This window comes from Gavia stellata, chromosome 17 (assembly GCF_030936135.1).
Source record: "Gavia stellata isolate bGavSte3 chromosome 17, bGavSte3.hap2, whole genome shotgun sequence".
NCBI lineage: Eukaryota > Metazoa > Chordata > Aves > Gaviiformes > Gaviidae > Gavia > Gavia stellata.
Window position 1 is genome coordinate 7,648,833 of NC_082610.1, and position 15,876 is coordinate 7,664,708.

Below are 15,876 nucleotides of genomic sequence, written 5' to 3' on the forward strand. Positions count from 1 at the left end.
AATATTAAAAAAAAACAAACAAAAAAGTCACTTCCCTATACTTACCTTGGTAAAGTAGCTATCTCAGGCTGGTAGCACTTTACCAGAATGCAGTAACTATCATTAGTGAAGTAGGGAAAGGTGGAATGACAGCCAAACTATGTTGTACGACTCAAGCTTATATAAAAATTCGAAAGATACAGGAAATGCCCCAAAGCAGATTCTTTTCTATTTCTTTGTCCGTCAGCAGAACTCTTTCAATAGAACAGTGTGGCAATTGGGATTTTACTTTCAGATGCAGTAATTGCCTGACCTAGATAGATATTTCAAGCTTCAGACAGATGGTACAAGTAAGGCAAAACTTGCACCTCTAAAATCAGTTCGAAACGTCCTGGGCTGAGATTTTTACTACTTTCTGAGTCAGTTCCAGAAAACATCCTGCTCTAATAGTTAACAACAAAAACCAAAGCCAGCGTAAAAGATAACCCATCACCGCAAACAAAAGCAACTCTTAAAATAACGGGAAACTTAATGAAGAGGAATCAAGACAGCAACAGGGATTTCTCATCATTTATATCTGTGGAACCAAAGAGGCGATAAAGGATAAGCAGGTAAGACATGTTTTGCAGAATGTCACAGGTTTGTAGAAATGAGAAACTGACGTAAGCAATTACTTGTAGTACTAATTGACTAGTTTGTAATTATTTCTTACAGATGCCAACACTGCTAATAAGTGCCTCAAGTAGATGGAGTATTTGAGAACCTTCTTTAAAAAAGTATATGGTTGTGAACCTGCTTAGCTTAAACCAGTACACATTAAAGTCTGTTACATTCATTGGACCAATCTAGTTAGCAACTGTAATAGTCTTTTGAAGTACCACATGCAGATGCAGTATTTGTATTAAGCATTTATTTACATATTCTTAAAAGTGACATAATCCCCCCCTCCTCCCAAGCATAAAGTCACTTCTGTGAAAAATGCTTAAAACCCATTCACTCTTAAATGCGCTTTTATTCAAAGGCTGCACTACTTTATCTTTGAGAACACGTGGTATTAGTAAATACACTTTTACCAATAATCTGTGCACTTGACAGAGAAAAGCACTTAAGTGAAAGCAATTAATTATCATGATTGACAGCTAGACCATCTCAAAAGACAAACAAAACAAACATTCACGATTATCTCATTACAAGTTAACTGGATTAGGAATATTGCAAAGAACACCAGATAAAGTTTCTGGTAACTACAGCATCCTTGAACAGAATCAGTCTGACAGTTTTTATGAATGAACTGTGCACTGGGGTTGAATTCTAAGTACATAGCAGAACATGCTTTGAGCCATGGCATCACAATGCCTGATCTTTACATTGAAAGGTCTTTTCCTTCATGAAAAGGTTCTAACATCCACACGTTTGTCCATGACTATCAAGTCCAGTCAAGCACGCCATTTAACTGACTGCAGCTGCATATGGAGACTGGCCAAGAAGCAACCAGTGCGTTTTACACAAACAAGGCCACTTCGCTGGCCACTACTGCTATTGGGACACAGAAAAACAAAGAAAGAACACCGGGAGATGAGTCCAGAAATGACTTTGTCAGTTACCTCAAGCTCAAAGACAAAACTGTTCACACTAGTTCGAGCAGTCTTAAGAATTCTATTATCAACAACAATGATCTCAAAGAAAAATAAGCTGCAAAAGTTAGCTGCAAAAGCCTATACCTTATAAGTCAGATGCTTACTGTAACACTGTTTTGTAAACATTCAAAGGATTGTGATTTGTACTTTCTCATGCATCACACCAGTTTACTATGTGTATATAATACGCACACAGCAAACCATAGAACACGAAGCTTGTTCATTTTAGAACATAATATGAAAGGCATTTACAAAACCACCAGGCATGACAGTTTTCATTCAGCGCACTGCAAACAAGCTGCATCCTAAATATATTTTTCCTGGATATACACACAGAAATTGTATTTGCTGTTCTCCTACAATATTTAGATATGAGAGGATGTTAGTTTTCATTACGGTTTTATTTATATTGCCAGAAAGTAAACAATCCTCTCACCTGCAAGCATCCATATTTGGTTCACTTTTGCTGTCTGTAAGCTGGAAATAGTTTGAAATGATGAATTTAAATAACTATAAATCTGATCAGGTATACTGATCCATTTTTTGTCATACATTCAAACAAAACTGTGGTACGATACAGGTATACTAATTTTGTCAGTATAGTTTATTTAGTGAATATGCAACTTCTGCTAACAAGATTTACCTAGTGAGATCAATTTGACAGAATAAGCATAGAATGTAAGCGGAAGAATACAAACTCTTCAGCACCCCTGTTGACAGCATTGTTTGTCTTCTTGTTGAAGATACTATGAGTCTGCAACATTTACCTAATTTAATTGCTTGCCACTTTTAGAATTAACTGAGAAGAATGCAAAGCCTGCCAGATAAGACAATCCAGAACTTTTTCCTATTGAGTAAAGGTGAAGAAGGTAAGACACTGCAGCCCAGCAAGTAAGGAAACAGAAATCAGCAGTTCACTCTCTGATCTCAGTCTGTGGCACTGCACTTTGTGCCTTACTAAAGGCAGCACACATACATGACGATGCAGCTCTCAAACTGAGTAACTTGCTAAGAAGTCTTTCCCTTAAATGTACAACCATGGGCAAGACCTCAAATTAAAACCTGGAAGGGCAATTTCAAACAGAAGTCTAAGGTATGTAAGAAAACACAGAAGCTTTTAGAGTGGGAATGACTTTTGCTCTGTTACCTATTTTAGAATTATGTAACACATTTACTGTCTGTTATTAACCTCTTTTCTCATTAGTAGTGACAGTAGAGCTCTGGAGAGCTAACTTCACAGCTACTTGCATTGCCATCATCTATGTCAAAATACAAACTTTTGGCTACAGTTATTAAGCACTGCCTGAGTCTGCAGATATGGTTAAGAACTCCCTAACAGTTAAATAGTTTAGCTGTAATGCAAGGACCAGAATTCAAGTTTTGTTTAATATTTTGCAACCTAGAATGACAACATATAAATAATACAAGATAACCTGCTTTGCAGTATGCACTAACAAACAGAAAAAGAAGTTTTAGCTAACAAGATCCATTTTTAAATATTTTTTTTAAATATCACAGGTTGTCTTTAAAAGGAGTCAGAAGGATAAGGTGGTGGTTACCAAACAGCAATAAACTTTGGAGAAGTCTTAAGCTCCAGCAGATTTGTACAACACACATAAAACTCATCTATGGAAACTAAAAATCAGCATTTCATTTTGATGATGCAAGCATGTGTATGTATTTTCAGAGAATATATACTGCTTTAGTTGTTCTAAAACTTGGTATATTATCAGAATATTTAGAAACCACTTTAGTGTAAAAATCAACATTAACCAAAATAAGCAGGAGGAGAAAGTACTACTTGAGAATCTCAGTTTATGTCAGATGTATAACTGCATTCTTTATATTTTTTTTCCCAGAGAAATGCTGAGCAACATAATGAAACCAGGAAGCATTAAAAACTCCAACAACCTTCAGTTTATAAAATGACAATATGGAAATATATTCAAAGCTCAAAATTACAGTTTTACAGAAAAGATATTTCTTCTAAGGAGTACTAATTCAAACTATTGGAACTAGAGAGCTTTTCATTGAATTTGTTTTTTCAGACATAATCACTATGAACCTTTATATACCTACAAGGAATGAGAAGTTAACAAGAACAGTAAACTGGAAAACTTTAATCTTCTCTCACCCAAACTAAGGTTCAACACAGTTTAAAAAGGCTTCCATTGTATCCAAATTTAAACAACAACGACACCTCACAGTAATGACCGCTGTATATCTGTTATATCATCTTACCTGAAAGACAGCATGGGACCGTGAAGAGGAGGCATTTACATCTGTGGGATGCTGTGTTCTATTTTTATTTCCATAATCCAGCATTTGAAGGATTTCCTCTGCCGATTTAGGCTTTAAGGATAGAGCACAAGGTAAATGCACTTTTTTTTCCTTCTTCATCAACTATAGGAGATTCTACACTGATAGTAAAATACATTAACATTCACATTCAAAAATATAAAGGAACCTAAAATTTTAGTTACCTAGAAATAAGAGAAATTTCCTGTTTTGGAATTGAGGCACTTCAAACACACACTTTCAGTTAAAAAGCTGTAAGGCACAAAAAGCTAGCACTTAATAACTGCAGAAATTTAAATCAGAATTTTTTTAGTAAAGAATTTAAACAAATCTCGAAAGGTTCTCCATAGTCAGAAAAAGTGTTATTTAAGAATGACTGACTTAATTTTTCTTGTACTAATGTATTAAACAGCGATATACTGACTTTTTTTTTCCCCACAAGACCCAAGGTTTGGGAAGTATGGTGTTCACAATGCGAACCAAATTAATGACACTGTTACCTGTTGAATCATTAGCTCACGTACACAAAAGCTGGAAGCTACATAGCATGCAACATACACTAAATGCAAGAAAATAGGTCCACAAGAGTTGCTTTTCAGATTGGAAAACTAAGTTTGTTACTGACTTTGCCAAAGAATTGCTATGCTGGTCTGGAAAAATCATTTAAAGTGAAACTTTTCAAATGTGGTTATTTAAAAAAAAAACAACCCTGAGATGTAGACACAAGACTTGCAAACATGTAGAACACTCCAAGATGGCACTGAAGGCAGTGAATTTCTTTAAGGAATGCTAAGATATATTAGCCAGAACCCAAATCTTCCAAAACCTAAAGGTGAGCATCAAACCAACGGTACCCTTTAATAAAAAGGACTGGATGATTTATTCCATTTGTGTTTGAGAATACTAGCAGGTTTTTTCCACAATGTGCTTTTGAGTAATAAGTTACTAAGGTACTCGTGATTATTGCCAGAAAAAAGTTCACTAGGAAATTACCAAGTTGCCTACAACTTTCACAGATCAATGGGAACTTCTCCATTTTCTCAAACACATTCTGAGGCTTCCTGAATTTCAATATCTATTTACATACCTGATGTAATGTTAGCCCTTGAACTACCACCCCTTTCTGGGTATCTTCACGAACAGCCAGAGGTCCCGAGTTTACCAGCAGATCACGGATCTGTTCATTGTAGACCTTTGAAAGGAAATTTAAAATCTTTTAATAAACCATCCTACTATACTTGACAGGATTAAACTTTGCGAGCCAGAAATCATCACAGTCTTTTTTAATACTTCTTTAAGACAAATTAATTCTGTAGAATTTTTGCCAAACAGCTTTCCCATACTGAGCTTGAACTAGTCAATTAATTCAATTCGCATGAATTTTTTTAGCCATTGAAGTGGTAGTCACTCTTTCCTAGTAAATAATCTGTATTATTTATTAAAAAAATAGAAGTTTACTCATTGTACAAAAAAACTTCTACAGAAAGAATGAATCCAAAGCATTTGTTGTCTGCTATTACACTTCATAATCCATATTTCAGCGAGATTTCTTAATCCAAACGTATTTCTGTTAAAATACTTAAATACCTTATTTCTTGGTCTGTGGAAGCACTTGAAATAGCACATGGCAAAGCAAACTTTTCCCTCCTTCTTCTCCCCCCCAAATACTAAGTACTCTTCCATTAAGACTTTGAGGGGGCTAGAAGGTAACCATTTTACTACTGCTTGACAGCAGTGCCAAGACAGCTACTTGTAAAAACAGAACTGTGATGCAAAATAGTTGGAGAGGAGAAGGTGACAACAAAGAACAAAAGGAATATTTGTAAAGAGCTAACTGTTGGCATAGCAGCTCTAATTCAAGTAGTTTTACTGTATCTTAGATAAATAAACTGAAAAAAGCATCATCAAAAAGGGATTAGATATCATTTTCTTGTGTGATTTCGCAGCGCTTACAGGATTTTATTGTAAAGTCCTGAAATGTACCCCTGAAAAGACACTTTATTGTACGCATCAACAGATGTTCAGAGGGATGTAACTGATCAGCAGAACAGAAATCATTAGAATGTTTAGCGAATATATTACAAGAGATTGTCCTTTTTGGGCAGCTTTCTGTAAAATAGTAACAGGTGCCTATGAATAACACCAAATTTGTGGAGGACAGTTCAGTTCCATTCTTATCAGGGACACATTTTGTAAAGTCTCAGAAAAGGCTGGGGGAAGGCAAAACCAGCTTGTCTTTATTTATTAAAACACGCCTTATTAAAAGCAACAAATACAGGAACTAGCTTACCTCTAAATAAGAGACAGCAACATTGCATATTTTATCTTCTTTTATTTGATCCATGCAATCATAAAGTGCCATCATGGTTAAATACATCACTCCAGGATCTTCAGGGGAACCTAACATTGTATGGGTCTTTCCAGCTCCCGTTGCACCATATGCAAGCACTGAATTTTCACAAAAGCAACAAAGCAAAAAGATGCACTTTACACCCGTAAACTAATCATGAACGCAAAAGCCAAATGGACATTCACACACCTCTGTCATTCTGCACAGCTGTTTTCATGAACTGATCAAGTTTCTTACTTAGGCTTTACCTTTGACAGCTATAATCAGAAAGCTATTTCAAAGTCACATTTATTTTTGATTTTTCAGTTCAAAATCCATTCACTGGCACTTTACACGAAACTATAATTTGCTTACTCTCATAAACCTAACCCATCATCTTACTGCGGGTAGGTATTTCATTTCCTCACAATGTTCCATTTGCCAATTAAAAACCCAAGCTCTTAAAGAGAGTTCATAAAGCAGGCTACCACACACCCAGTGACACAACTTCTGGTTGAATAACTCTTTCCAGAGGACTCCCCTCATAAGCATGCATATTTCAGATAAAATTCTGAAGTCTATTATAACCCTATCGTGAACTCATTTTCAAAACAAAGTAGAGCTATCCTAACTTCCGTAGGCTAAAAAGTCAGCCTCTCTTATCTATAAATTAAAACAGGATGCTTTAGTTATATCTCAGAAATTTTGAAGGCCTCTACAGCAGTTGGACACAATGGTAGAAACTTGGAGGAATTTAGTGAAGTTTTTGAATTGAAGAAGATAAATAGCAAAGTTACCTGTGCAGTTATATCCATTTAAGAAGCCATCAATTACGCTTTTGGTAGTATGCTCAAAAACTTCCAACTGGGATGAACTTTCAGAAAAAACAGCATCAAATACAAATTTAAGATCTTTCTTTTTTCTTTTATTAATATCCCTATGGGTCAGTCTCTTCCCATGAAAGAAGCTAACTTCTTCCTCCTTTGGATCAAAGACCAATATGTGCTGGTCAACAACATGAACAACTTTAGTAAAGTTGCCATCTTTTTCCTTTTGAGACTCCGGACGGACACGGACCACCACTTTCACATGATTACAGACATCTTCTTCCTTAGCAGCAGACATAACAATGTCTCTTTTGTCCCCCTTCTTCACTTCCAAGGTTCTCAAGGATCAAGCAGCTGAATCTTTTCTGCAATTGACAAAAAAGAGCAGAAGGCCTTATATTTCAAATATAACCTTTCAAATAGTTCACACCTTAATCGGGACTAACATCTTGCACCTGTGCTAGTTCTGCCCAGCCCCTGTTAGCCTGCCCACTGCACTGCTACAACGCTCGCACAACTTCGGAAAGCGCTGTAACTGGCCTGAAAAGGTGACTTAGGTCAGTATAGCTTTAAGAAAACTAAACTCATCATCTTATTTCAAGGTTTTAAACTATTAATTCTTCTACCCTCTTTCCTTTGTTTCAGAGCAAGCTTGCAGATGAGCTACCACGCTTCTGCGGTCCTTAGCGGGTGGTTGGCTTGTCCTTCAGCAAAACGCAGAGAAGCCACCTGCCTGCTTTCTCTGGGTTATTGGTTTAGTCACATTGCACGTAGGTTTAAAGAGACAAAGTGGTATTCACGTTAACGTAATTTGGACGGGATACGGAAACACGTTCTATGGATGTCAAACCAAATCTCCTTTTAACGGGCCATCCTTGCGGATAACTGAGGGTCGTTCACTCCTAACAGCTGGCAGCGACCTTCGCGGTAAAGGTGCTCGGTGACACTTCTTCAGCTTCGGGGCAAGCTTGCCCTCCCAGCCGAGCCGCCCCACGGCCGTTGGCATGACCGCGACACGGCCACGGAGCGAGGCGGTAACGCGGAGGGAACACCCACGGGCAGGCGAGCGAGGGGGGGGCCGCGGCCCAGCCCCACACGGCCTTCTCGACTCCCGCCTCACCCCAACGCGAGTAGAGCTCCCTGGGGCCCACCACCAGGCTCAGCCCCACAGCACGCACGAGGCTACGGCCGAAGGGCCCGACCCGCGCCCGGACGCCCGACCCCCGCCCGGGCCGCCACTCACCTCAGCGCCACGGCCGAGCAAACCGCCGCCCGCCCCGGCCGCCGAATTCAAACACAAGCGGCCCGCCCTGCCCGCCTCCTCATTGGCCGCCGCCGCCGTGACGTCAGCAGTGCGACGGCGCCGACTGGTAAGTGTGGGGGATGAGCGGTCGTGTGCCTCAGCCTGTGCTGGGCTGCCTTAGTGGGCGCCCCTGGGGCTGGGCCGGGCCGGGCCGGGCCGGGCCGGGCCGCGGTACCCAGCAGGCGGGTGTCACCCCTGGACCTCAGCCCCACCCCAGCCTGCGGAGGCCGCAGGCGCCTGCTGCTTGGGGTGGTCGGGGCTTGGGGGGGTCCCGCCGGTGTGAAGCTGAGGTAGAGGCTCCCCCACAGCTGCGCCGCGGGGGTGGGTGTGGCGCTTGCCGCCTTTCTGAGTCTCTCAGGGGGAGGGTGGGAGGCCTGGGCGGAGGAGAGGGGCCGTGAGGGAGGTGTGCGTGAGGGAGTGAGGAAGCGACCGTGTCGGAAGTGGGGGCTGAGGGGCAGTGGCAGAGCCCGCGGTGAGGGGGGTATTCCCTCGCGCCGGGCAGTGCGGGCAGGCGGCCTTTCACGCCTGGCTGCCTCTTGTGTCCCGCCGGCCTTGCCCGGGCGGGGAGTGGGGAATAGCCCTCAGCCTCTTCCTCCCGCGCACCGCCCCGGGGCCTGGCTTGGGCTGGGCTGCGGGCTGCTTCGTCGGTCGCCTCTGGGAAAAAGCATTATGGACTTTGAGGTTTTGTTCCCTGGCTGCTTTTACTGTCTGCTTTAGTGCAAGTCCTGCTTTGCAGGTGGCTTGCCTCAAACTCTGCCCAAATGCCATTTAAGATGCGTGCTGCAGGAAACTACGCTTTCTGCTCACTTATAAAAAAAAATAAAAATAAAAATCCCCAATTGCTTAGAATGAGGATGGTTGTAAGCAAAGTGTTTTCTGTCCCTGGTGTTAACAACATTTCCTGGGCTTGTACCAACCTAGGGCAGTGTGAGTTGGGTGATGATTGTTGGTCTTTACCCTGTTCATACAATAATTTCTGTGGAGGCATTGTGGTTTGTTGCAAAACCTCGGGGCTATGGTAAGTCTGTGCAAGGTTATAGGATCATACACGCTTCCAAATTTAAGATAAGGGGAAATACTGCCCATCTGAGGCTTAAATTATCAGGAGAATAACTTTCCAGAGGTGATAACTCAGTATGTTCTTATCTATGCAGACAAAAGGTACCTCTGGCTAGATAAATCCAAGCAAAGCATGTAATAAAAATCTGATATTTAAAATAAGGTTGCCCTTCTGTTAATTGTATGAATGTAGGATGACACTTTTTTGAACGGCTTTATGTCAAAGATTGCAGCTTTGCTGCCTGGCAGGAGAGAGTATGCAATACAGTATTACGGAAGGTCTTAGCTTCATAAAGAAATGCAGATCATCTTATAAATAAAGCCTTATTGTCACTTACATTAAACTTTCAGTTCATTTTTTTTTATGGGAGGTAAAATTTTGCTTAAGTCATGCAGCCTGCTGGTAGTAGGTTACTGACTTGGTTTTGGAGTGTTCTGGACAGGGGGAAAAGTGGTCAGTTCTCTGTGTAGTTAAAAGACAAAGTACGTAGCTAATCCCTCTGATGTTTCCATGGTTTAGAGTATTATTTCAGTTAGTTACACTCTGGAGAATTCTTGCCTCTGGCTATGCTCGAAATATTTGGTATTACAAGATGTAATGCATGATGGAAACCATATCTTTACTACATGTGTAACACTGAATTATAGCATGATTTTATATACGGTTACGGTATTTGATTTGTTGATTTCTGTTTTAACTAGAAATACGGAAAACATGGCAACTGGAGTGCTACTACTAAGAGCAAATGTCTCACTGTGTTTGGCAAAATGGAGGGGAACAATTTGAAAGTAAAGTCACTGTTCTGGTTGTGCTCGGATTTGGTTAAGTCATTTAATGTTAGCATCTCTGGGACATTGTAATGCTGTTAGAGTCCTGGCAATGATAAAGGAAAAGAAGTGTTACTTATGAAAAGAAAACAATTGTTGCTTGAATATGATTGATTGGTAGATGACATTGAAAATTCTGAAAACAAGTTAATATAAGAGATTCTCTCTTTGTGATGGCATGACATATCCGTAAGACCACCCATCCTGGGCTGTGTAATGCTTTACTTACAGCATTTCCACTTTGTTTTTTAAAGAAACCTAGTTTTAAATATTTGTTTCAAAGTAATTCCTGACATCTACTGTTTTTCTAGGTTGATCAACTCCAAAATGTTCTCTCAGTGTCTGTGCCAAGTTTACAAATGTTTGTTTCTGCACAACTTAAAACTGCATTCGAAAAATGTGGCTACTTTGGCCAGATGGATCCATTCTTCAGCAAAAAAGCTTTCTGACTGTGAGTTAAAGGAACAAACTGTCCAGAAACATGAAACTGAAGAGTTGCCTCAAAGTACAGAAAACAATAATTTTGGAAGATTGCACATACCAGTGATGCTGGAGGAGGTTGTTAATTGTTTATGCCCCCAGCCAGGCCAGGTGAGTTAAATGACTCATTAACATTTGTGATCCAGTAGCAGTCCAGCAGAAAAGTTTGTGCAGTGTAGGGTAACTCTTGTTTAGAAAAATAAAGGGGTGCTCTTTAAGACTCTGTTCCACCTTCTAAAGCTTCTAAATTGTTTTGCAATTTAAATTAAGGCTTTATATTTAAAATAATTAGAACCTGGTATCTGTATGCCTGAATCCACAAATAAGCAGTATTTGTTAAAACTGTGGTAAGTATTTGAATGATCTCTTGCTTCTGTGATTGCCTTTCTGGATTGATCTTGTGTATTTCTGGGATTGTGTTGATTACCAATAGTAGCAAGGAGTTCTTATGTATGGTTAAGTCATCAATTTGGGAAGAGCTCTCTTCCTTTTGTATAAGAGGTAGCAAGTATGTAGGTTTTAAAAATCATCATCATCATGCCTTGTTCTGAGATACTTATTTCCATGGTTTCACTGGGTTTGAGGCACTATATTTCCTTAGGATATGCTTACGCTGCATAATGCGGTGCAGTGTAGAGGTACTGTAGTTATAAAATGACTCTGTATGGTACCAGAAATGGTTTAGCACCAATAATGTGGAAGTATTACATGTCGTCTTATTTGGCTATGGTGCTGTGAGTAGATTGCTTTTGGTATGTTGGTTAGCTCAGGTCTCTCTACACTGCAGTGTTAATATGTATACAGTGTAGGTATACTGTTACACACTCCCTTTACCAAAATGTTAAACAATGAAATAGTTTTCACCTGAAAGGTCTTAAATACAATATCAAGTTGAAAGGTTTTCTTATACAGCTTAAATGCTTAAATGATTTCTCACATTTCATGTGATTTTACTGCTTTTTATGTGAGCTTCATAGAATCTTATTAATTTAGGCTTGTTGATATGTAGTTTTACTACAAAGACTGAAATGTTACATAAAGAAGTAGAAAGTTCCAAGTGTGTGTATGTTTATTTTTATTTGAAAACAGCATTGTCCAACGATGGCAAAGGGATATAGCAAGTTTGAGGTGGATTCAGGGGTTAAAAAATTGCGGTCAAATCTTGTTGCATTGCCTTTAGAGAACTTTTTAGTTTGGAAGATAATGTATCATTTTACGTGTTTTGAAAACTAGACAGAATCTGAATAGTGTAATTATTGTAACATACGCATTGCTTTTGCATGTGTCCTACTGTTGAAGATACCTAAACTAGTGAAATACACAAGGAACTTTGAGTTCAGATTTAATTTAGATGGCAGAACTATTATGAAGTTTTCACATGTTAAATGAACATATAAATTGTTACACTATATGTAAAGTATTTTTTTCCAATTGTGTAAGTTTCTACTTAAATAAGAATTAAGAAGAGACCAATGGGGGGACTGTTTATTAAACTGTGTTTGTTGATATCAGAAAAACTTACTTGGCAACAGAACTTGCAAAACAAACTATTTCTGGTTATGAACTGTGGAGAGTAACTGTTGTTGTCCCTGAAGGCCTTTTGGGAATTTAAACATTTATGATTGTAAAATATATTATTTTAGGGGTGGGGTTTTTTAAGTCTGTGTATACACAGTTGTGCAGATTCCTAAGCTAGTGGTGAACACTAATGACAGACAAGTGTGTTATCTTGAACAGAAGCATTTATAATATGGCTTACCTTTTTAGCATAACTGAAAATGAAAACAGCTCTTCCATTTGTCCTTTTTTAAAGACAGGGTAAATCATATATTTCCAGCACTTTCTTAAGCCTGAAATCTGGAAAATAAGTAATATGCAAAAGGACACAATGTGTCAACTGATTTTTACTAGAGTAAGCATCAGTGAAATTTTAAACAAAGGCGGAGACTGTTTCTCACCGACATGAATGGTGGTACAGTTTCTGTTAAGATGGATATAGAACGGGGGCTGTTGTATCAATTTATATTTTTAAGGTTATAGTCATGACTACAAAGTCCATGAACACTTTATTTTGTGGGCAGGGGTAGTAATGTTCTGATCTTGGATTTTGTTTTTCTGCTTTCTTCTCTCCTACGGACATGAAGATTTCCTTTAACTTTGCTTTAACACAGTTATATTCTTTGTTATAAGAAAGCTGATTTGGGCCTCTCTTTCTTGTTGTGTCCTAAGACAAGGAGTTGCCAATATAAGGAAAATCCAATTAGAAAGGTAACATTCTCCCTATGGTTTTGGTCAGTGAATGGGGTTTTTGTTTTACTTATTGGGGTTCCTAAGAAAATAAATGTTACTTAAGAGTGAGTCACAGCTGAGATAAAGTTGTTAGTGCCATCCTATTGAATATTCTCGTTGACTGTCTCCTTTGTGGAATCTGTTTGTCAGGGATTTAAGCAATAGTATTTCCACTTACCTTTGAATCTTCTTTTCTTGCCTTAGAGCTTGTTTCTACAAAATCTCTGTAGTAGTCCTGTCTTTGAAGCACATTGTACAAATTACTTTTTACTGGTCTACCTCACTTCTCCTCGATGAAAAGTCTGTTGCAGTAAATCAACACACAAGTAATTTCCTATTTAAGTTTACTGTATTGACTGAGCTACATTTTGGGCTTCTCAGTCCACTAGTGTTCTTTACGTGTACTCAACCAGTGTTTCTGCAGTTGTCAGGCCAGCTTGAGTTTTCTCTGTTCTCTTAAACTTTAAAGGTAGTGTAGAACCAAGCGTATTTTCACAATAAATGTCTTTGGACATCCAGAAGCATGTCTTCCCAAGTTTCATCCTACTTTTTCCTATCTTTTCCTTTGCAATGGTCGCTTGGCTTTGAACTAGAGATGTGGATCTCTTCCACATCATACAGCTATAGTGATATGAAAAAGAATTTCATTAGCAGTGAGTTCTAGTATGAATGCCAGAGGATGAAACTTTGAATTTTTAATTGTTGTTATGGAGGTCTTATAACAAAGGTTCTTACAGGTTGCAAAGCTCCAGCACAAGCAGCACACTTCTATGTATAATAGTTAAACTCCAGCTAGAACAAAAAAAAAAAAATTATACCCTACTCAGATTTTATGGGAAAGCCTGTAATCTGATGACATCTATGGCTTTGCATTAAATATGATCTAGAGTAGAATAAAATGGAAATACAGTAAGCTCTAGGAGTACTATTTGGTTTATGATAGTTCTGGAAGCTTTTTTAAATATCTGTAAATTAAATGGTAGGTGGTCAAACTTGAGGTGAGAGAGAATGAATGAGACCATTCCCTTTCCTCTAGTGTTTAAGTGATTCATCAGAAACAAAGTTGATATTAGGTGATCTTTTTATCTCATTATGTTAATTTGTGTTAAAAAAAAAGGCAGTTAATTTTCTCCAAACAGATCTTGTCTGACATCTTCTTGAGTTAGCTGCGAGTTCTTGCAGAGGTATCCTCTTTTGAGTCTTCGTAAAATTATTCGGATTATTTTTACTACCCAGCTTTCATTGAAGGGAGTATCCTCTTTGTCTTGGAAATAATATGTGATACCTAGCTTCTAGAAAGAGGCAGGTATTTCTTAAAAACATCCAGCTTTGCCATGAGCTTTCCTTTCAGTCTTTCAGGTATATATTGCATTTTTCTCAGGACAGCTGCTATTTTCATGCATCCAAATGTCAAATGATTCTTTTTCAGCTGAGAGGGGGTATGAGCATGGCCTTCCAAAATGACAAGAGGAAGCATAAGACATTGCTGACAGTCAAATATTGGTCTTTTGTCACTGGAGTGCTGCCTGAGCTCTGCAATTAGTTTGAAGATAATAGCCTTTCACCTTCTGAAGTTCTCTTGCAACTGTTGGATGTTTTTGATCTGGAGCATAGTCGTAATAGATGACACTCAAAGGAAGCTGAGGTAGACTGCTGGTGTGCAAAACCAGAGTCTGTTGTTCTGAAGCTGTTGTCTTTGTTTCTTTATATCCTTGTCCATATGTCAGTATTACTTTTTTCTTTTTCTGCCTTATACTGAATGTAAGCTCTTAAGGACAAAAATAACCTTTCTCTGTACAGCGCCCTACGGAGTGGACTTCTGTTTTGTGAGAAGAGTTTCCAAGTATCATGGTGTATAAATAGTTATGTGGCTATGCTGGTGGCCAGTGTACTTATCGTAGTACTGCCAAAGCCATCTGCAAATAATTTATAACTGGAACAACCCATTTACACTAAAGGCTCTCAAAATTGCAGTTTTCTGGAGGGTGTCCAAGACAAACAGGAATTGAAAAGGGTCCTGGAAAAATGAATTCTGAGTTCTCAAGTTGTATGAGGTATTTTGTAGGATGCAACCAAAATACCAAGTTTGGCGCGGAATGTTAATTCCATCATGTGATAAATGCGGAAATGCTTGTTTTAGGAAAAGCACGACACTCCATGGACATAGTAACTGTTTTTATAATTTCAGCCTATTTTCCACTGGACTTGAAAAACAAAAGTATGTCCAATGACATAAAGCAAGTGATTTGTTTAGTGTTCTTTATTGTAGAACCAACTATATTTTTTTGTGAAATATGCTGAAAATATCTTTCCATATGCAAATTGTATGGTTAATTTTTCTGTGGCAGCAGCACAGTGACTTATATGGTGGTTGGTAAAGATAAGCTGTTGTTATAAAACAGGAAGAACATTCTGAAAATATTCTGGGAATTACAGAACACACTTTTTCCATGATACTTTAGTTTTACTGGCATGTATTGAGAGTTATTTCAGCTGATCATGTAGTTCCTGTGTACCCTTTCAGTCAGTCTTGTCTTGCCTGATTTCCTGGTTGTGTATGTTGTGAATTTATGAAAGATACTAGTCAGGTTTTGGATCACAGCTGTGTAGGGACATGTGTAATAAAATGTGCGTAGAGTGCATATGTATGCAAAGTGTATTCATTTTTTTTGTGGTGTGTAATAGGAAACTTGTTAAATGGAATCTCATCGGATAGAGAGCACTGTTTAAAATACTTGGCTAAAATTGTACTGTGAAAGGGATTTTTTTGGTGAAGTTGGCATTTGAAGATAGTGGATGAAAATGGAAGACACTTTCAAAATATTTTCAAAAAAGTTTCAATTTAGA

General features: G+C 38.6%; 2 protein-coding genes across 2 annotated transcripts in view; one reads left to right on the forward strand and one right to left on the reverse strand.

Annotated features, from left to right (window-relative positions):
* Positions 1-7,368, reverse strand: part of KIF18A (kinesin family member 18A) — a 43,390-nt gene extending 36,022 nt beyond the window's left edge. Inside the window, exons 1-4 of the mRNA XM_009813192.2 lie at positions 7,041-7,368; positions 6,205-6,362; positions 5,002-5,106; positions 3,858-3,968 (exon numbers count right to left, since the gene is read on the reverse strand). Coding sequence (XP_009811494.2) covers positions 3,858-3,968; positions 5,002-5,106; positions 6,205-6,362; positions 7,041-7,368 — 702 coding nt within the window. The remainder of the gene's footprint in view (positions 1-3,857; positions 3,969-5,001; positions 5,107-6,204; positions 6,363-7,040) is intronic.
* Positions 7,369-8,074: 706 nt separating this feature from the next.
* METTL15 (methyltransferase 15, mitochondrial 12S rRNA N4-cytidine) overlaps positions 8,075-15,876 on the forward strand; it is a 94,702-nt gene continuing 86,900 nt past the window's right edge. Inside the window, exons 1-3 of the mRNA XM_059826106.1 lie at positions 8,075-8,440; positions 10,135-10,238; positions 10,572-10,851. Of these exons, the coding sequence (XP_059682089.1) occupies positions 8,075-8,440; positions 10,135-10,238; positions 10,572-10,851 (750 nt within the window). The remainder of the gene's footprint in view (positions 8,441-10,134; positions 10,239-10,571; positions 10,852-15,876) is intronic.